A 23,151-nucleotide genomic window follows, 5' to 3' on the forward strand; every position below is an offset into this window, starting at 1 on the left:
ATTTACTTAGATAATCTGAATTACTTGAACAAAAAAACATTTAAATGAGGAGAGATGAAGGCACATTTGGGAAAAGAGCACAACCCTAATGGACGACTGGACATATCCATTGTTGTAAAATTCTGGAAAGCAATTGAGGGAAGAACTGCTTTTGTGACTCTGGGTGGTGTATCAAATCAGGCAAAAAACATCTTCCCAGAAAAACTATTCAACACAGGGTAAATTTGAAATACTTTAATTTTTTAAACAGCTTTCTAGAAGTTACATAAAAACACAACGTGAAATGAATTCACAGGCTTAACATTTTCTGTAAACAGCAATGACAAATAGTCACACAGTTCAAGAAACAAATGACAAAAAAAAACCTTGACGAATTTGTAATTCGAGACAAACTATTCCTGCTCAGTATCAATCTATGAAGCTGAATTCAGCCCAGATTGCCTAAAGAACATCTAGGCAAGATGATCAAATTTTGCTTACGCAAAAGACAATGAAAATCTGCACCTTTTACAGGCCATAGCTATGGGTATTACACAGCATTTATACTAAGGACTACCCCCTCCCACCAGAGCTACAATTAAAAAGTGGGAAACAGTAAAGTGTCCCTTGATGTGGTGGCTACTCCTCAGATGAAGACTGGTCAATGGAGTACACCATGAACAGCACATCAGGCCGAGCTGGAACCGAGGGATGGCCTGGTCTCACAATCTCAAAGCCCATGAAGCTGAATGTCCTCAGAAGCAAGGCTGTCCAGATAGAAAAAAAAACAGAATCCAACATCAGTTAACATACTTTCACCAGTTACCTACTTGTATCAGGTGACTAGTAGTTTATCGACCAAAGCATTTTACAGAATTCAAATCATGTACTTTGTTGTTTCAGAAAATGAGCCAGCAGTTTTCCTTCACTACACCCTCCATTCTCACTTTTGGTTCAGTCCAACTTGCTGCTGTAATTTCAGAGTCCTAAAAATGAAGTGAACTTTTCACCGATAATAAACTTTCAGTACAGTAATGAATCTAGAGCCTTATTATTAACTGAAACTGATCTGGTTGTATGCCACAAGATACGTACTTAGTTTTCAACCTAATGGCTTTCCAATGGAGAAAATCTCAATCAACAGAATGCTCAGTATATATTTATACTCTGGATAACCAGTAACTGTTACCCAAATGCCTTTACAGATTCACATTGTATGGGGATTACACTAAATCACTGAGAAAATGGTCCATGCATTTTATCAACAGTCTGGATTTTTAAATCTGCAACTGGCAGAGAACATTAATTCCTTGTATTAGCATTTTAACAAGAGTAGTCAATAGCTGATCTTGGTTTGATACTCCTCTCACTCAGATACTGTTCCTTGAGAGGCATGAGAACAAACAGCAAATGCAACATCAAGCCAGGCTGAAATCTGCCATGTCTGGGAACACCACAAAAGGGAGTGGAATGATTCTAGTGGTGTTGTTTCTGACACTATACAGCTCAGCAGCACTTGGAAATCCAAGTGGACCATCACACACTGTTGGAGACTGCAGCAACTTATCAAAGAAGGGCCAGATAATTAAGCCACCAAGCTTTTAGTAAAGGAATATTACCCGAATGTACCAATTCAGTTTGGAGAAGACTGAAGGGGGAAGTATTTTCCCTGGAGTTGTCTTTTCAACTGAGGGTTGCAGTTGGAAGTGGATCAGCATGTTTAATGCTTGGAAGTGGCCTTGCATCCAGACTGAACTAGAACGGAATCCATGGTAGAATTGCAAGCAGTGCACAAAGTTCTTACCTCGATCCTCTCTGTTTTTGTAGAAGCAGACAAATACATATTCCACCTTCAGTTTCTCCTCAGCAAATTCTAGCAGTGCTGTTAACCTGCCATATTAAAATAACAGTCAGCCCAATGGAATAGTAATTTGTTCAGTCAAACCAACATCTGCCCTTATTTCAAGTTAAACATGCAGGTCAAGAATTAATACAAGGAAGATTATATAACCACAAAGATTACGCACACAATGAAAGGTCTAGTAACAGTGTCAGTGTCTCTACCTCTGGACTATAACGTCTGGTTCAAGTCTGACCTGTCCTAGAGGCAAGAGCCCAAACAAGGAACTTAGTCCAGCAGGAAACAAAACGGGACTTGGTGCAGCAACATACTGAGGGATTATTGTTCGAACCCCAGCATCCCTAATTTACTGACTTTGTTTATGATGAAATTATTGAAAGTTGAGGAATGACAGCACCAAGAAAACAAGAACATAATGGGTAAAATGGGTTAACTAAGGCACAAAAGAAAATTCAGGAGTGAATCCAGAAGTGGCCAGAGGGAAATTTTATGTCACTGATAACACAAATGCTCCAAGATAGTGAAGGTTAGATAACACAAGGGTGATGATTAATGTTTCTTTCCTGAAGCACTGATACCACATTTTGGGGGAGGGTGAGAGTGTGAGAGTGTGAGAGTGTGAGAGTGTGAGAGTGTGAGAGTGTGAGAGTGTGAGAGTGTGAGAGTGTGAGAGTGTGAGAGTGTGAGAGTGTGAGAGTGTGAGAGTGTGAGAGTGTGAGAGTGTGAGAGTGTGAGAGTGTGAGAGTGTGAGAGTGTGAGAGTGTGAGAGTGTGAGAGTGTGAGAGTGTGAGAGAGTGAGAGAGTGAGAGGCAGCACTGCTCTTACATTCCAAGTTATTGGGTCAAGTAATAGTCAAAGGAAGTTCCACTCAAATTGCACATTGGTTTGAGAGTCACACGCAAAACAGTTTCATTTTTAGGTATTTCCCATGTAAAATGGAACAGTGAATTAACAGGTGGATTCACTGTGTTTGAACATGGGATGGATGTTGGGACGCTGCTGCCAAAGAATAGTGAAAGACTGAAGTTAAAAAGGTGAACTTAGTCACAGGGTAATTCTGGGAATGAACAGCTCCATATGGAACCAAATGGAATCCAATAAGTTTCAAGAATGAAAACATTTAAGGGAGCAATATCATACAAGGTATTGAAGATTTTTTTTTAAAAAGGACAATTCAGGACAGAAAGGACATTTCACAATATGGAATCTTAAGCAGTGTTCACTAACAGTAGATTGAATGTATATCAACTGTATTGTCAGCAAAACTTTGCTGTGCACAGAAATAAGAACAAAAATGATCAAAATTATCGACAACATGCACCACTAACGTGTTTTTCTAAAAAAGAAAACATTGAATGCTGCTAAATGCAAACATTTTGGATTTCATTAGGAAACATGCAAATTAGTGTAAGCAGTTTCTCAAACTCAAGAAGGTTCATGTAAAAGTCTGCCCCACAGCCAGACAGCAAACTAAATGCTTATACCCAGCATTCCAATACCCACTGAAATGATTCAAAGCAAGAAGCCTCAGGCACACAACACTGGACTTTTGCACAGTTTGCTGTCCTGAACAGAAGATTCATACATAGAACAGTACAGCATAGGAACAGGTCTTTTGCCCCACTAGATTGGTCTGGCCATGATGCTATTGTAAAGTAACCCCATCTGCCCACTCATTTCAGTCAAAATGCCTCAAATTTTGCTTTCATAGCTGCCACTATGGCAGTGCATTCCAGGGACTTACCACCCTCAAAAGCTGTCCTTGCATAGCCCCTTTAAAAAACTTTCCCCCTTTCACCTTAAAGGTATGTTGCCTAACAGACATTCCTATTATTATACCTAAAACTCATTCTATTCAAATATGCATACCACAACACCTTGCTCTCAGCAATTTGGATTTTGTTTCAGTACTAAATAATTGCTCAAGCCTCCCCTCTCTCAAGTCTTTACTTATGATCCAATAGTACTTAAAGCTGAATTGGAAAAGGAAATGTTGTTCAGAACAAAAACGTAAGGAAAGCTTAGGAGCATGTGCCAATAGCTTTCAAGTTACTCACCCTTCTTTGCTTCCTTCTGCCAAAAGACCATTAGGAATTTCCACAAACAGACTCTTCTCAGAGGAAAGTGCATCCCATTCAGATACCTTAGAGTCTGTTAACTTGTACCGAAAATGGATAATGCGCTGCTTTCCATTCACTGGTAGCTCTTGCGTTACAGTTAGCTTCTCATCCTGCAAGTAGAAGGAGGTGCCAATTGAAACAGACGACCTGAAAATGGCTACTACTCGACATGTCCAACCCACGGTGAAAGCCAAACAGGGCTAAGCACAACTGTTAAATCACAATGATCAGGGTTTACAGATGCAGATATTAGTCAGCCTTTTAGTGATTTTAAACTAAGTAATTTAAACTTGTCTAGATAGATATTTAGTGCTGTGCTCCTCGCCTACCTAATCAATAGCCCTCCATCAGTTCAAATCACTTTCCTCCCACCCTTCGGCACTTGTTGGGCCGAATAGCCTGTTTCCACACTGTAGAGATTCTATGACAAGCAAACAGGGATGGGAAGAATGGCTGCACTCAGTCTTCTAACACTGGAAATAAGAGCTGGGTTAAAACCAGTCCAAAATATTTTGTGCTTTTGATACAGGTTTCAATATAAATATTGATTGTTAGTCCATAATATGGGAACTCTAACAGTCACAGAAAGGTTTCTATACTGCTTTGTTGCAATGTTTTCCACTGTCCCCAGGGTGACGTTGATTAAAGGATTCAAATGGAATCATTGAACATTGGAAAATAAATTTGGCTGAGTTCTAGTGTAGGTGTCAGCACTTGACAGCAAGAGTTTAGATCTCACCTGCCTTTATCACTTCCTCTTTGATACTTGGTGTTGCTAATGAAGGCAAATGGAAGGGTCTAACCATCTTTGTTCTTGGGCCACTAAGTTTTTCTCGATTATGTTATAACCATTTAGACCTCATCTGGGAGTTATGTTTTAATTAGTATTAGCTTGTCATTTGATCATTTCCCTCACTGCAAATTTTTCCCTGCATCCCCTTTTCTCTAGGTCTGTGCCAGGATCTTCCAAATTCTAATGTATGTTTTGATGGGACTTGAAAGACTGGCAACTCAGAACGTGTGTAGAAGGAAATATTGGTATTGTGCTTGTGTTGCACATTAAGAATGTTTAACTTTAGACAAGTTGTAAGATGTTTAACTCTCCCTACATTTCAACATATCTGCCACACTAAAACACACACTTAAAAGGGGTAAGGAAGACTTGGGAAATAAATTTGAATATTTTAAAAACAATAACTGGCTATATGATTTCAAAGCTTCAGCACTTTCTGGTTCAAATTATTTACTGCATTCTCCATCCTGCCACATCACTCTCGAAGGAAAACAGGGACAAATGCCTGTTGCCTGGCCAAGAAAACCTGTGCAACCAATACCTATACGGCTATTTCACTTGTAAAATGCCCATAGAACAGAGGTCAGCCAAGTACTTTGACACCACATCCTGCAAGCATCTGTCCTGCACATTTATGAAAACAAATTCTGCAAATGGTGGTCTCCTGAAAAAAAAAATAGTGGAAACACTGGCCAAGCAGTCTCTAGTGAGGCAAACAGTTACTGTTTCAGGTCAATGATTTTTCAACAGGTACTGGAACAAGTTAGTGATACAACAGGTAGACTGTCAGGTACAGGGTGAAGAGAGGAAAGAACAAAGATTTGATAGTTGGTTGAAAGAAAGATATTAATTATCCCAAAGTTTTAAACTTTCCACTGAAATGCCACTTTTTTCCTGCACACATTTTTTTGAAGCACTTGAAACTTCAACTCTCCCCTCGTTCCCAAAGAAAAAGGAAATTCCCCATGATTGCTGTCAATAATTTTGACAAGGTAGATAAGAGCCCATTAGAACACGTATGATGTTCAATATCATCACCCGAGTCTCCTACAAATTCTATCCTAATGAAAAACAACATTCAAAACTACAATCAGCCATACCACTTCAGTATGAAAAATGGCGTCAAATGGTTATCAACTATCCAAGTTAAATCTGAGCAGAAGGTGAAGCCAATTTTATTTTTTGGCAGCCATCTTTGAGGTCTGGATTCCAAAAAAATATTGCACACACTTCAATTCCATGTAGGCAAACAGGAAGGAATTGTTTAGTGTTTTTAGTTCACTGACCACTTGTGTTTGCATTAACAGCAGTATGCAGAATGTAGCCTTCACAAAAGGGAACAAAATAAATATCTTACCGCATGTAAGAGAGCTGTAAGAGTGTGATCCCTTCCATTCCCTCGCCCACCCGGGATCTTCACTGATGGGTGAGGGGCATCAGGAACACCACAGAGGCCCTGGACTGAGGTGCCTGCAGTACTGCTGCTGAGATGTACCACTCAAGGAAGGAATATTACTGTAAGCAAACACAAAAGAAAACAATTTTAAGGCTCGGAGGAAGTCACAATCAAAAGAAATACAGATTAACAAATGCTTTGAACCAGAAGCCACCGTTCAATACATCAACACTTCCTTCTTGTGAGAACACATGCCTTTCACCAAGAGATTTAAGAAAAACATTAAACCTCATGGCATCTCCACTGAGAATCGGTTGAATTATATTATCATGCTTAAAAAAGGCTCAAACTTTGAATTGTCTTAAAGATTGTTAACTTTAAATTTCAGCTCATTGAGTGCTAGTCAGAAAAATGGAAAGCTCTCTGGCAAATAGAACAGAGTCAGCCTCTCCTTTTGAAAGGAGTGAATGATCCTATTAAGCATTCTGTGAAAACTGGGATCATGGCACAGAATATTCCTGCTACCTGCATAACTGATTACACTTGTGTCAGATGACCTTTTGGCACCAGTGACACTGTCCACCCTTCCCACACTGAAATTTGAAGTAGCACTGCTGACTTTGTCACTGCAAGGCTGCCCCACTTGACCTCTACTGCTTCACCTGCACTTTCGGGGTAAATTCCATAGCAACGTGCCAAAGGCAATTGGGAGACTGAATTAGCCTGTAGATGTCTACAAGTTCTACAATCAGGCAGTCAGCTTATTCTGTGGAAATAATGAGCATGTTTTTGACCAGCTGCCTCAATTTATTTTTATGGCTTTTAACACTCCAGTGAAGTGTTTCAGACATTTATAAATACGTTTTATGATTAGACATGCAAATTAAGTTTACTTCATCATATCATTAGATCAGTTTGAGTATCTTGAATGGTAAAATTGCGAGCTTGCTAGTTAACAAAATAGTTTATCGGCTAAAACATTTTGTACCACATATGCCAATGACATAATCCCCAACTGTGCATTTACAAGTTAGGTGAATTTATGCATGGCAAGTGAACTAAGTGCCACATCATATGGAAAACTATCCTAAAATAGATTAATCCACAAAACAGATGAATTGTTTTCATGCACCATACACTATGACTAACTTACTACACAACTGAAATTTAAAAAACAAACTTCGTATCTACTGAAATTATTTTTCTTTCATTCCGTGGATGAAGTAGCAACAAGGAGGCGTGAGCAGTAGGAATCAATCCTAAAGCACAAACTAAATGATTCATGGATTGATTCAGATAAAGCTAGCATTCCCTAAAAAAATGTTGTGATCAAATACTGATCAGAGTGAAAAGAGGGAAAGGACATCTTATGTTCTCACAATTGTCAAAGTACTTCTCAAATGAAGCACTTGAGGTACAAAGACCACTGCTTCTAGAATAATGAAGTCAATGACTAGGTTGGTTTTAAATTCAACCACAGAATGTGTGCATCACTGGCTAGGCCATCTTTTGTTGCCCTTCCCTATTTGCTGAAGGCAGTTGTTTCATCCAAACTGTTGTGGGTCTGAAGTCACATGAAAGTTACTAAGCATGACAGGCTTCCTTCCTTAAAAAGGACATTAGTGAACCAGATGGGTTTTTTGAAATGTAGTTACATGGTAGCCATTAGACTAGTTTTGGTTCTAGGTGTAAAAATCTGAATTAAGATTCATTTGCCAGGCTGGAATTCAAATCCACATCTCATGTTGTTTAACCAGTCTATGACACAACCACTATGGTTGTGCCACCTCCACCCCAGTTAAAACACTTTCAGACAGAACATTAGAACTTCCTATGCTGCAGGATAAACACCTTGAGATATTTCATTCACAGTTCCTGTTAATTATCACTTTACACCTGAATACAAAGCCTTTAAAAAAAGTCACATTTTCTCAACATTGTTTATTACATAAAGTACACTGGGATCAAGTCAAGAACTACACTAGTTTAACTGATGCCAACCAGTGACCTGGGAGGCTGTGCAGAGCTCGGGGGGGGGGGGCACTAAATCATTCTGTTTAAAACAATTTAACTGAAATTTCCACAGCAGCAGATACAAAGATTACCATGGCGATGGGAGAGCTGGAACTGAACTTCCAGTAGATAAGGATGAGGATGTCTAATTAAGACCATTAAAACAAAGTGCAACATCTAATGAGACAGCTGCCTGACTCAAATATTGCAGGCACTTGGTGGGAGACAGTAGTCCCACATTAGCCTACAGTCTTTGATGGAACAATTACATTACTTCAAGAAAATAGGTGACAATCCAATTGTGCTTTGTAGAATTCAGAATTGTAAGAAAACATGGATATCCAACAAGCACACCTACAATGTGTAGAAATTAAAAGCCACAATGTTTGAGTTCTGTGCAGCAGGCTTCCTGTGTTATGGTGTGACACAGTTCAACATCACATCTGACAGCATCCGATGAATCGTGATGCACAAGTAAACTTTTAATTGAAGCACACAGATGTTCTTTTTATAAAAAAGTGTTTGGGGAGGTGATCCAGGCTTCAGTACTTTCAGCTGCTTCAACAATGAGCAACCTGTCAACGGGAGAAGAAATGGGAATGTTTTGCTACAATTCCAGTTGATAAGGGTCAACATTTACACCTCTCAATTGCAGCTTAGAAGCCCCCCTAACTGTCAACACGTACCTCGTACAAAATGCACTGCCTCTTTATAGCACCTTCCAAACCTGTGGCAGCTATCAAATGAAATGGATGGATACAACATATCAGCACTTATATTAACTTCCATAGCAGAAGTCACAAAGCACTAAATGTTTTCTGCAGCATAGTTATTCTCAATGTAAGAATGAAGACAGCTAGTTTACACACAGCAATAACCCATGTACAGCAATGGCATTGTCACCATTTAAATTTATTGTTTATGCTGTTGACTGACCAATGAATATTGACTAGGGCATCAGGGATAACTATGTCTCAAAGTAATGCCACAAAATCATCTACATTTTGCTGAGAGGCCTCTATTTAAAATCAAATTCAAGGGAGGCACATTCAGCCAAACAACACATCCTCAGTACTGTGTTGGTGCATCAGTCTTTACTATTGTGCTCAAGCCTTGGAACTTGCAATTTCTGTGGCTCAGAGTTGAGAGTGATATCAATAACCAAATAAAAAGAGGAGCTGCTGATAACAGTGCTGTCTAATGCTACTTCATGACGTACAATGATATCAAAATTAAACTGCCTTTAAAATAGACAGGCCAAAAGCAACTATACTTGTAGAGATAGGGAAACTAGCTATTAGCATTTCTGACTGTAAACAGTTCTTTGAAAAGCTACCTGAAACTTTGACATTTAAAGATGCCTCAGTCAACAATGAGAGTTTACAACCCATTACAGTAGTGATAAAGTTCTAGCTAGAAAGAGGACGACTGTCAGTAGACAAAACAGTGCTAAGAATCTGCAAACTCACTTCCTGCAATGCAGCAATGGCTTTGCGCTGGTGAGTTGCATCATCTGCAGCTGCTACTTCCTCCAACAATTTGAAGTCAATATACACAAGACTGTCAAGCAAAATCAATGACACGTCTCTGCAGGCCTTTAACAGCAGACACTCAGCACATACTGAGTAACATTTAATACGATCTGGCCTTGTGTGAGAAGCCAGCTGCAAGAATAAAAATTACTCTGCATATTTTAATAATTAAATTACTGTCAAATATTTTAAAATCCATGAAGTTTTAATCACTAAATGACTGGGATCAGTGCCAGTTGTTAGAAAAACACCTTTAGAGAAGGCAATCTGCAGTCCTTACCTGGTCTGGTCCACATGTGACTCCAGACCCACACCAGTGTGGTTGACCTAACTGCCTTGTGAACAATTGGGAATGAGCAACAAATGGTGGGCCAGACAATTGGCACCCACAACCCATGAATCAATAACGTTTTACCGTTACAAATTGACTTTAAATGCTTTTTCATGTGTCAGGAGGATGCCATTACATTTTTGCTGAAACCACCTCAACAATTCTTCCTTAGAAATCTTATGTTTTGAACCAATGCGCCACATTTTCACCTTTTTAAAATCAGAAATGCTAAAACCAAGCCATCCAATGGCCACAGAAATCCAGACAATAAATTCCAATACTAGGATCATACTTGTTGCCCAGGTCAATATGCTTTTGGATACCAAAGCCAAAGAGTCCAGAGTTACAGAAACTACTCTTCTTCAATTCATATTCCCAAACCTTTAGAGGTTTCTCTAGAATTTCTTCAACTTTGGCTCATCTGATTGATATTAATATTGTGCAGTGAACAGTAAATAATTGCAATCTTAAACCAGTTACATTGAGATCATAAATTTCAAACTTAACAAACCTAAAAGTAGCCATTTCACTTAATTTGTGGTAAGAAGTCAAAATTGTCAGCATTCAATGAGGCCTGTCTACTTTGTTTACAATAAAATAAATTCAACTTTTAACATTTACTCTTTTGACATTACACAAAATTGTTCCTCCTACAACTTCTCCCTAACCACCTCATTTATTTTGCCTATGTTAAAATCTAGATCAGATTCTGGCTTCCAAAATAATCCACACTATTTACTTCTAATTAATGCATCAGCTGCCAAACACAAATCTTTGAGCTAGCAGAAAGCTGACCAGAATATTTGCAAGAACTGAAATGCAATTGAATGCCAGAGCTCAATGCCCTCATCCTACTTTTCACAGGCTTCATGTAATTCAGAATGGTTATAAAATTAATAGTTCACAACACTCCTGGATTGCACCAGTGAGAAACCAACTGCAACCCAAGGTTTACAGTTGGCTGTCAAAATGCTTTTAGCATTGCAAGTCCAGAGCCATTATTGCTATCAAGAGGCCTTAGGAGGTTCAAATCTTCTCACTTTACATGGTGGAAATTAAAATTAATCTGGAATTAAAGAACCTAACAGTGACCACAAAGCCATAGCTGATTGTTGCAAAACCAGTCAGGTTCAGCAGTATCCTTTAAGAACCTGCAATTCTCAACTTGTCTGACCTGCCTGTGACTCCAGACACATAACACTGTGGTTGACTCTTAAAAGAATGCTCTCTCAAATGGCCAAGCAAGACACTCAGCCAGCTATATGAAACCATGCAAAATTACAGGAATGAAACATGACAAACTAACCAGCTTTGGAGTAGGCGCCAGTCACACAGCCAGCTTCGTCAAGCCTAAAAAAAGCTGTCCATACAAAGATTGACGGTTTGCACCAAAGCTGGGTCGGCCTTTCCAAAGGCTAATCAAGCAACATGCTGACATTACTTCTAACATATGATCCCACAGCTTCTCAGCTCCAGATGCCACCATTACTTCCACGTCCCTCAAAGATAGTGGCATTGTAGCATACTGAGGAAACTGCCCTGGGAGTCAACAAGCCGGACCCCTTGAGGTCTCATGGCATCGGGTCAAACCTGCAGAAGGAAGCTCCCTGGCAAGTATCTGCCACCACCAGCTGAAGAGTCAGTACTCCGGTGTTGAAGCAGGAGGCTGGAAGAACATAGCAAGCCAGGCAGCATCAGGTGAAGTCGATGTTTTGCGAATATTTACCTGTGTTTTTCTGGCCTCCTGTTTGCCTGCTTTGGATTCCAGCATCTGCAGTTTTTTTGGTCTGTAATTAACTGGAAGCAAAGAGTAATAAGGGCACACAATGTACTAAGCAGGAGGACTTGAACGGCAAACAGTACTGCTGATCAAGCCACAGAGGTTATAGCGCAAGATTGATTTCCTCACCACCTGTTGCTAATCCAAAAAAGGAAAAAAATTCTGAAAACATCTTTGCAAATCTACATGTTACAGATGCACATGCCCAGGGTGGCATTGGTAATGACCATCACAAAGTATAAATGGGTGAGAATGCCAATGGATCAAGTGCAAAAGACCAGGATGAAGAATTTGCAACTTTGCATAGTTGAAAGTGCAGAGTGGATAATCTATCTCAACCCCGAGCTCAGACGAAGGTTACTTGATGAACATACGGCCAATGAAAAACTGGCTAGATCCAACTGAGCAGCCCTTCTACCACTGGCAGTAGTATGTGTATACCATCTACAAGGTACACTGAAGCAATTTGCCAAGTCTTTTTCAACAGTACTTCCCAAACACTCAGCTGCCATCCAGAAGGCCATGGGCAGATGCTTTGAAACACCACTACCTGCATGTCCCCCCACACACCAGCCCAACTTAGAAGTACAGTACCATTCTATCAATGTTACTGAATCAGGATCCTAAAACTCCCTCCCCAACAACTTGGGTATCCACACTCCAGAGTGAATGCATTCAAGGCAGCAGTTTAGCCTAGCTGGTGGTGTCTACATCCCACAAAAAAATATTAAAAACCCACTTAGAAGGATGCAGCACAGATCACAAACAGGAATATTCAAGATTCAAAAATCACATTTATTATCAATGAATTATACAGTACAAACCACTTTTTTATAGAGATTACATTTGAGGTGTTTTAATGCAGAATGTCACACTGACATGCTGTGGGTTCATTAGTATCTGGTAAGGGTATAATGCACAGATTTTCTGCAAGAGAAGTAGCAATTTCTTACATGAGGCAAGAACTTCTACAAATCTAATGTCTACAATGTATCATCGTAAAAACAACTGTCTAACATGAGACATCAAGTCAATATTTCCAAACAATTCCAAATCAAATATTCAAGGTCCAACATCTATTTACTTCAATTCTTACGAGCAATAGCTGAACAACCCAGCTGCATTTGCTCCAGTTACAACCTTCATCTCTACAGTTTGTGTGAGCATCCAGAAAATTTATTCTACAGAAACAGTTCACTAAAGTCAGTGCAAATAAGGCTATATTTTGCATTGTACTAGCAACTAAGTAGTTAAATGGAGTGGTCATTTGGACTGAAATATGTCAATGTAATCAAAATCTTATTTTAAAATCCTACCTTTATATACTTTCACTAGAAGGTACAATAACAGCATTATTGTATTTTTCATTATATGGAAAAACATACCATTTTAAATAAACAGGCAAAGCTACCAGCATAGACTTCATCAAGGAGGTATCCGCCCATAAGTGCATACACTACAAATGTTTACAACATTAAAAACACATCACATGACAGAAGGTGTCATAATCAACATCTCACTGGACATACAGAATCTATATCATGGAATCTTATTGAAGAGCTTGCCACTTAACACATACAAATTTCTACACAGCATTTTAACATCTCCTTTCCAACAATTTCTCCACTGCCTTTACACAAAGGAATATTAATTCAATATAGTCAATAAGATATTTCAGATCTAAATAAGCTCCTGTAGAGCATTTAAAACACTCTTAAACAGCTTTAATCTTGAATTTTTGCCTCATGGATCCTGACACCACAGTCCTTGGAACTCATTGCCTTGAATTGGCCTTATTGAGCTAAGGATCTCCATCCACTCACATTTGTATCCCTCCTGAAGAGGGATTCTGTAATAACAAATTTTCTGCTCCCTCATTAGAGAAAGCAGTTCTCGCTCTCATGCAAACCTGGACTCCTAGCCAGGTCCTCTCCCATCTCTGCAACCCACTCGCCCAGTGATTTCCTTCCAGTCACTTCTCAAACCCTAGACTGCAGCTAGCCCACTGCTACCCATCCTATTAACCACGTCGGCCAGATACCATTGCCACTGCTTGTCCAAACTCACAACAGTCTAGAAGTCAAGTTGCCTCTCCTGCACCTCCAAATGCTTCAGTCTGTAAATTCCAGATCCTTCACAGAACTACATGCAGATGTGTTCCCTCAGGGACCCTTTCTCCTCCACTCAACACCCAATTCTCTCTACCTTAATCCACCGCCACCACTTCCAATGCCCATCCTCTATGTGCCCTCATTTCTCAATGAACCCTCCTCCTCCCCCCATTTTCCCACAATGATCCCTCATTCCATGTCTCTCACCCATCTTTGCTAATGCCCTCTTCCATCCCCCACTCCACCATTTTCACCCCCATAATTTTCCCAACTCACCAGCCCAATGCCCCTTTCCTCTGTTTTGCCACAGCCACATTTTCCCCATCCCAACAATTCTTCTTTTTCACTCTCTCTCCTCCTGTTGTCCCCCTTCCTATTATTCCCCTCCTCCCTCACCTCCCCACCCCCCATTGCCCCCTCCCCCATGCCACCTGCACCACCTCTCCAGTGGCCCCCCGCACTCCCCTCCTGTGTCCCCCTCCCACACCCCCTCTCCTGCATCCCCCTCCCCAGTGGTCCCCCACCCATTCCTGCACCCCCCCTCCTGCATCCACCTCCCCCCTCCCCTCTCCAGTGCCCACCCTCCCCTGCACCTCCTCCCCCTCCTGCATCCCCCTCCCCCTCACCTCTCCTGCACCCCACCCCCTCTCCAGTGGCCCCCCCCTTCTGCATCCACGTCCACCTCTCTTTCCCCCCCCCCCCCCCCCTCCAGTGGTCTCCCCTCCCTCCACCTCCCCTGCGCCTCCTCCCCCCCCTCTCGCGCCCCCCCCCCCACCCCCCCCTGCCCCCCCCTCACCTCTCCTGCGTGTTTATCATGTTGCCGGCTGGGCTCTTGTCTCTTTCTTTTCCGAAGTAGTGGCTGTTGAGTATCCGTTCGACGGAGCTCCTCACCATCCGGCCGCAGACTGAGCCCGCTCGCTGGGTTATGCTGGCAGCGGCAGCAGTAGTTGCCCTCCCATCGGGCCGTGGCCGGAGTGTCGGTGGACCTACTCTGCGGTGTCCGCTCTGACCCGCTCCCTCCGCCTTCCAGAACCTTCAGCGGCCGCTGCGCCTCCGCCGCCCGCTTATATAGCCTCGCGGGGCATCATGGGCCGCACCGACAAACAAATAAAACAACGGACAAATTATTTTATCTCGCAGGCGCCGCGCCACGCCGGCTTTTTATGAAACATATATTTCCCCGCTGTCTGTTTTGGGTTTAATTCTCATCAGTTTATTGTTTTGTTTGGGCTCGTGACGTCAGTGGCACTGTGATTGACAGGCGAGGGGGCGGGGTCTCCGTGCTACTGAAAGTGAGCAAGAGGTTGCGTTTCTGCAGGATTAGGATTGTTGCTGGGTTGGCTTGCAAGTTAAATGTTGGTTTTAAAGATACTATTTGCATTGATGCAGCGTCCTCCTGCCTCCTTATGGCACCACAAAATGATTCCTCGTCCAAATCAGCAAAGATATTTAGAAAGAGGGGTACAGGGAGCTGGGACCAATGTATGTCACACACAAAAAAACATAGTTAAAAAACACACAACACCAGGTTATAGTCCAACAGGTTTAATTGGAAGCACTAGCTTTCAGAGCGATGCTCCTTCATCAGGTGATTGTGGAGGGCTTGATCGTAGGAGTGTTGCTCCGAAAGCTGGTATGCTTCCAATTAAACCTGTTGGACTATAACCTGGTGTTGTGTGATTTTTAACTTTGGACTGGGGTGTACAACACTGGTATCTCCAAATCAAAAAAAAAATCATGATTTGGCGACATCGGTGTTGGAATGGGATGTACAAAAGTTAAAAATCATACAACACTCAGCTTATAGTCCATCAGGGAAGCACTAGCTTCCGGAGCACTGCTCCTTCATAATTACCTGAAGGAACAGTGCTCCTAAAGCTGGATAAAAGCAAATTACTGCGGATGCTGGAATCTGAAAGCAAAAGAGAGGAAATGCTGGAAAATCTCAGTAAGTCTGACAGCATCTGTAAGTAGAGAAGAGAGCTGACATTTCGAGTCTAACCCTTTGCCAAAGCTCAATGAGCATTTTCTCTTTTTTGGTGCTCCTAAAGCTAGTGCTTCCAAATAAACCTGTTGGATTATAACCTGGTGTTGTGTGATTTTTAACAAGAAAAATCAAATTGTTCGGGAAAAACCCAACAGTGTCTGTGGAGAGAAAGCAGAGTTAATATTTCAGGGCCAGTGACCATCTTCAGAATGATGTAAGCAGTATTGCATGTAACTACTATTACAGAAACCTATCTGGCTCACTAATGTCCTTTATAGGAGAAATTTTGCCATTCTTACCCCTGTGATTCCTGATGAAGGACATATGCCCAAAACATTGACTCTCCTGCTCTGCATTTCCAGTGCTACACTTTTCAATTCTGATTCTCCACCATCTGCAGTCCTCAGTTTCTCCTATTAGACACTTAGCTGTCTATTGGGTAATTAAGGATGGACAATAAATGCTGACCTAGACAGCTGTTCCATGAATGAATTCAAAACAAGTGTCAGCAATGAGGTACTTAAGTTACTTGAATATGTTACTAAGGCAAGGAGGAGAGGGTTATAAGCATTTACACAGGTATTCAAAAATCATGCAGGATATATCCAGAGACTGTTCCCACTTGTAGAAAAGTTCGGAAGCCATAGATACCAGTTTAAAGTGAATGGCAAAGGGAGTAATTGCAAGCATGGGGAAAAAAAAATCATTCAGCCTAAGTTTCAATTCAGAATGCCGTGCTAAGGAGGCAGAGTCAATTTCTGGAATTCTGACAAAGGGTCAATAAACTCAAAATGTTAATGTTGTTTCTCTCTCCATGGACACTGCCAGCCTGCTGAGTTTCTCTGGTGATTTCTGCTTTTATGGTAGATTCAAATGTTGCTTCAAAAGTAATTGGACAAATATCTGAAAAGAAAAGAAAATTGCAGGGTTATAGGAAAAAGGCAGGCTAGTGGGATCAGCTGAGTTGTTCTTGTGGAGACCCACCTTGGACACAACAAATGGTTAATGACACTTTAAATTCTGTGGCAAGATTGGACACTGCAAAATTCCACCAAGATTGAATAAGGTGAACGAATGGCCAATTAATCTGCTAGTATTGTTGTGTTAAAGCCTTTAGATTAGATTACTGTGGGAGGAAACCAGAGCACCCAGAGGAAACCCACACAGACACGGGGAGAACGTGCAAACTCCACACAGTCAGTCGCCTGAGGCAGGAATTGAACCCGGGTCTCAGGCGCTGTGAGGCAGCAGTGCTAGCCACTGTGCCACCCACACATTGCATTTAACATCCTTTGCAAATCACTTTAAACATGTGCCATCTCATTCTTGACACATTTACAAGTGAGAACAGTTTCTCCCTGTCTAATCTATCCAGACCCCTCATGATTTTGAAAACTTCAATCAAATCTCTTGGCCTTATCCTCTGACGCTCCCTTTTTTTGTTTTTTTTTTAACCCCCACACTACCGCCTAACTGCGGTAGTGCTTATTTTATTCCCCAGCACCCATGTTATGTCTGTGCAGGTGTGAGACACAGTGAAAGACACAAGGTGCACGAATCTTTATTCAGTTTCCACCACCAGTAAGAAAGGAAACACCCAAGTGGCCAGTGACAAGCAGTGCCCTTCACATCAAAGGGCAATGCTGTGTGATCAACACTCCCCTTTTTTTTCGTTGGAGGGTAAAATAATGCACTCTTCTCCCTGCGGCGCCCACCTCTCCCTGAACAACTCCAGGGTGTTGGTGGAGACCGCGTGCTCCTTCTGCAAGGACACCCGGGCTCTAACGTAACTGCGGAAGAGGGGCAGACAGTTTGCCCTAACGACCCCCTCCATGGCCCACTGCCTGGACCTGTTGACACTCCCCTTTTTAAAATTTTATTAATAAAATTACAAAACAGTTTATGAAAACATTTACAGCTGTACACAAGAGACAGCAATTTTACAAGGGAGAGGAGCAGCAAAGCTAGGACCCAAACCCTACTGTTCAACCATTTTACAGGGAGATGAGGACAAACCGCAAATCCCAGTTCCACATACGACAAGACAGTGACAATGACATTTGTATATTAGACAATACTGCTACATACAAAAGTGCAGACAATATAGACCCAGCAAGCCCCCACCCCTCCCACCTTCCAACCACTCTAAGGCAGCCCGCCCCTACCCATCTTCCGGATAACACTCCCTTTTTTTAAAAACCCCCACACTACCGCCTAACTGCGGTAGGGCTCATTTTTCCCCAGCACTCATGGTGTGTGTGTGCAGGTGTGAGACACAGTGAGAGATTCAATTTCCACCACCAGGAAGATAGGAAAACACCCAAGTGGCCTGTGACAAGCAGTGCCCTTCACATCAAACGGCAATGCTGTGTGATCAAACAGTGAAGGGGAGGGCCGGGACTAAATCAAAATAGAGTTGGAGGGGGAAATGATGCACTCCACTCCCTGCGGCGCCCACCTCTTCCTGAACAACTCCAGGGTGTTGGTGGAGACTGCGTGCTCCTTCTCCAAGGACACCCGGACTCTAACGTAACCGCGGAAGAGGGGCAGGCAGTTGGCCTTAATGACCCCCTCCACGGCAACACTCCCTTTTTTTTCATCAAAGAGAGCAATGCTGTGTGATCAAACACACTCCTGTTTATTTTTTATTTTTTCCTTTTTACTTTTTTTTATTCTACCTAACTGCAGTAGTGCTTATTTTTTCCCTAGCACCCACGGTATGTGTGTGCAGGTGTGAGACACAGTGAGAGACACAAAGTGCACAAATCTTTATTTAATTTCCACCACCAGGAAAAATAGGAAAACACCGAGTTTCCAGTGACAAGCAGTGCCCTTCACATCAAAGAGAGCAATGCTGTGTGATCAAACAGTGAAGGGGAGGGCAGGGACTAAATCAAAATAGAGTTGGAGGGGGAAATGATGCACTCCACTCCCTGCGGCGCCCAACTCTCCCTGAACAACTCCAGGGTGTTGGTGGACACCGCGTGCTTCAGTGACTTATGCACAGACACACATGATAACATGGTTTTTCCATTCTATTTCAGCATGGATATGGATGGTGGTAGACTTAGCAATTTTAATGCCATTGCATGTTAAGAGGAGACATTTACATTTACATTCTCTCATAAAAACCAAACAAATGCGGATGTTGAAATCAGAAACAAGGATACACCCTGTTCTGTAGAAGGGTCACTGGAACACCCAAAGTGTTAACTCTGCTTTCTCTCCACAGATGCTGTCAAACTTGCTGAGATTTTCCAGCAATTTCTGTTCTTGTTTATATTCTCTCATGCTGACGATGGTCATAGCACGTGGTCTATGAATGTTTCTTGCTATTCATCAGCTCAAGTCTGAAGAACAGTACTGTGTGAGCACTCCATTAAGGTCTTTGCACTGTAGGGAAGCAGTCCTCTGTAGAATGAACGGACATGAGTTCTGCCCACTTCCAACCCCAAAATCTCAACCATGATCCATGATCCATTTCATTCTGAGGAGAGATGAATCCATGGGCCTATAATAAGAGCATATCTAGGTCATTCAGCCCAACAAGGCTGCTCAACCATTTAATGAGGTCACAGATGACCTGATGACCTGCAACGCCAGATCTTGCGCCGGATTGAGGTGACAGCATCCCTAATCACATCAGCATTGCCTTTCAGTAATCTGTAGGCGATGGTGCTCACTGGAAGAGCCAGTGTAGGTACAACGGGCCAAATGGTGGCCTCCTGAGCTGTAACAACTCAGTGATGTAATTGCTAACACCATCAGCAGATCTTTTCATGGCAAACAGCCCTACAGTGCCATCCCCTTCTTTCCCACCCCCAGCTGCAGCCTCCTGGACCTCATGCATCTGGGTCTGTTGGCATTGGCCATTCATCCTCCTTCTTAACCTCAGCAATGTGAGTATTGCTGCTGGATTAAGTTGCACAGACCTCCGACGTGGAATTACTGACCTCTGAAGAGATATCAGGAGGAAATGTTTGTTCTCCATTCGAGATATTGACATAGTCAATTGGGTCTTTATCAGACTGTTCGTGCACTGGGTGAAAGCCTGTCCTCTAGCAACCCCTACCTGGTGAGGGACAGCCTCTGAAACCAATGAGAGGGTGGTTAGCTCAACTGGCTGGATGGCTGGTGTTTTGACACAGATTGATGCTCAGAGTGTGGGTTCAATTCCTGCATTGGCTAGGTTACCAGGAAGGATTTTCCTTCTCAATGTTTCCCCTTGGCTGAGACATGGTGATTCTCAAGTTAAACTTCTGCCAATTGTGTATGTGTAGACAAGCAGGAGGCTGGGAGAACACAGCAAGCCAGGCAGCATCAGGGGCTGGAGAAGTTAACATTTAGGGTTCTACACCTCCTGTTGCTGCCTGTCTTGCTGTGTTCTCCCAGCCTTCTGTCTGTCTACTTAAGTTTCAGCATCTGCAGGTTTTTTTTGTCTCTAGTTGTCTGTGTGTGTTACTCTCTATTGAGACAGCAGCCCTATGTTTGTGAAGACTATGGCAACTTTTTGCCATGACCTATGACTGGTTTCCCTCTTCCATTCTTCTGCCAGCTGGAAGATCTTGGTAGCTGACCTTTGATTATCCCCCGTGACTCAGCCCTACAACCTTGGAATCCTCAGCAAGCTATTTGTTCCCATTGTCCTTAACTTTCAGACACAGGGCCCTGGGAATGCTCCTGCACAGCCTCATGCTGACCAGCATCACAATGTCTATGATTGGTGTACGAAGTTAAAAACCACACAAGACCAGGTTATAGACCAATAAGTTTATTTGGAGGTACAAGCTTTCGGAGCTACCTGACGAGGGAGCAGCACTCCGAAAGCTTGTACTTTCAAATAATCCTGTTGGATTATAACCTGGTGTTGTGTGAGTTTTAACTTTATCCACCCCCAGTCCAACACCAGCACCTCCACATCTTGGCTATTATTGATGTGGCTTGGCATGGAGGCAACATCATGTGGATCCCGAGTATGGAAAACTGTCTTACTACGTGGGGTTAAGTAGATTGGGCCTATGCCCATTGGAAATATACAATAATGAGAGTTGACCTTATTGAAAAATACAGGATTCTTAGGTGACTTGACAGCGTAGATCCAGAAAAGTTGCTTCCCCTTGCAACACCAGAGGACATCATCTTAGAATAAGGTGTTGCACATTTAAGACAGAAATGAGGAGAAATTTATTCTCCCTGAGTGCAGTGAAACTTTTTTTTTACTATAGACGACTGTTGAGGTTGGGTTATTAGGTATATTCAAGGTTGAGATTAACAGATTTCTAATCAGTAAGGGAATTGAGTGTTATGGGAAATGGCCGGATAATGGAGCTGAGGATTATCAGATCAGCCACAGTCTCTTTGAACAGCTTATCAGATGTGATGGGCTGAATGTGGGTCGAGAGTGTGGTGCTGGAAAACCACAGCAGGTCAGGCAGCATCCGAGGAGCAGGAGAATCGACGTTTCGGGCAAAAGCCCTTCTTCAGGATGGCCTATGTGTGCCGCTACATTGTACAGCCTCAGAACTTCCTTTTATCTCAGGATGAAACCACAGGATTTTGTTGTTGGGAGTTGATAGAGCTTACTCACCTTCACTGTCCAATTAGTGGTAAGGACTTACCAAGTGCTCACGCAACAGTATTTTCCAGTTTCAGTTTCATTTCCCTTAGTTCAGTGTATTTGCGTGGTGCTGGAACATATGCAAACAGATCTCAGGCCCCTCCTATTTTTACTGCACGTTTCATCTGAGGCCTTCTTTCCTGACACTATTTAGGGAACAGATGGTGTTTTAGGTAATAGAGGGATACAGCCCATGTGCAGGCAGATTGGACTAGTTTAGAACGGCATCATGGTTGGAACAGACGTGGTGTGGGCTGAAGGATCTGTTGCTGTGCTGTACTGTTCAATGCTTATAAATTTAACATTTGGTCTACACGCCCTTTTAGCTCCCCATCTGCACTGCACCGTTTCCCCCTTCAATATAGGTGTCCTCTTGTCCTTCTCTCTTTCAATCCCTCTGTCCATCCATCTCATCTCACAGCATTACCCCTTTCTCTCAGATGGAGCTGAAGAGGTTTTTTTTAGTTCCCACAGAGCTTTGTTAGATTTTAGAATTCTTAACCAAAGGCCGGGTGATTCAAGGTTTTGTTAGATTTTTGATTGATAAGCTATTGAAGGTTATGGGGGGAAAAGCAGGAGACTGGATTTAAGCATGATCAGATTAGCCACAATCTTTGAATGGTGGGACAGACTTAATGGGCTGAATGGCTGACTTCTGTTGCTATCACTTATGGTGCTATGAGTTAGATCTTTGATTGACAAGGTGTTGAGGGTTATCAGAGCAACCATGATCTCACCGAATGGTTGATCAGACCTGTTGAGCTGAATGACCTCAGCCCGTTCCTATATCTTGTGGTCCAATCTTACACCAACCTTGCATGTGATGGCCCTCTGCAATAGTGACCCTACAATACGAACTGACACTCATAAGGGCATGAACCATTCGCTACACTGCGCAACATACCCTAACGGAGGGCAGCAGATCACTTGCCCTCTGAAGCTAGAGTCTTTTAGTCACCCAAGAGCACTGGCCTCCACAGCCACCTCTGTCCAAACTGCCTACATCGTTTGGAATGGCCTCTCGTTCCTTTCTGTCCTGGACAGCCTTCAGGAGAAACATCTAGCTGAACAATGGTGGTGGTATTTTTAGACCAGTCTTGGACATCTGCACAGATGGGTGGCAATGGGTGATGGACAGAGGGTAAGTGGTGCTCCTGGGTCCCAGTCTGGGTGCCGTTTACCTTTGGTGCCCAGAAGATGGACCAGGTGGTTGGGGTGGGGGCAGAACCTCTTGCTCATAACGTGTGGCATTTTCCCTGCGCATGTGTATGGAATGAGATGAGAACACCATAATCATGTGAGAAAACATTTCCCATTCAATAGTACTGGAAATAGCTTTAGATTGTATGCCCACCTTCAACAGAAACACAGAATTGGTACAGGAAGAGACCATTTGGCCCATCATTAAATGAGCATCATGACCATACCTGCTTTGTCCCCATAGCCTTGCACATTATTGATCATCCAACATCTCTTGAGTGCTTCGGTTGAACCTGCCTCCACCACATTGCCAGATAGTGCCTTCCAGACCCTAACTGCTCGCTAGGTGAAACACTTCATGCTTGCTTCTTTTCCAGATCACTTTAAAACTATGCCCTCTTATTTTTCAATTTACGAGTGGGAACAGTTTC

The 23,151-nt window shown here is 42.5% G+C and overlaps 1 protein-coding gene across 1 annotated transcript; it reads right to left on the bottom strand.

Moving 5' to 3' along the window:
* Positions 1 to 219: 219 nt before the first annotated feature.
* Positions 220 to 14,970, bottom strand: LOC132834774 (ornithine decarboxylase antizyme 2-like). The gene is given in 6 exon segments (XM_060853768.1): positions 220 to 746; positions 1,784 to 1,869; positions 3,898 to 4,070; positions 6,111 to 6,191; positions 6,193 to 6,268; positions 14,713 to 14,970. Coding segments are annotated over 6 exon segments (642 nt in total). The 5' UTR covers positions 14,811 to 14,970; the 3' UTR covers positions 220 to 618.
* Positions 14,971 to 23,151: the final 8,181 nt, after the last annotated feature.

This window comes from Hemiscyllium ocellatum, chromosome 42 (genome assembly GCF_020745735.1).
Source record: "Hemiscyllium ocellatum isolate sHemOce1 chromosome 42, sHemOce1.pat.X.cur, whole genome shotgun sequence".
Taxonomy (NCBI): domain Eukaryota; kingdom Metazoa; phylum Chordata; class Chondrichthyes; order Orectolobiformes; family Hemiscylliidae; genus Hemiscyllium; species Hemiscyllium ocellatum.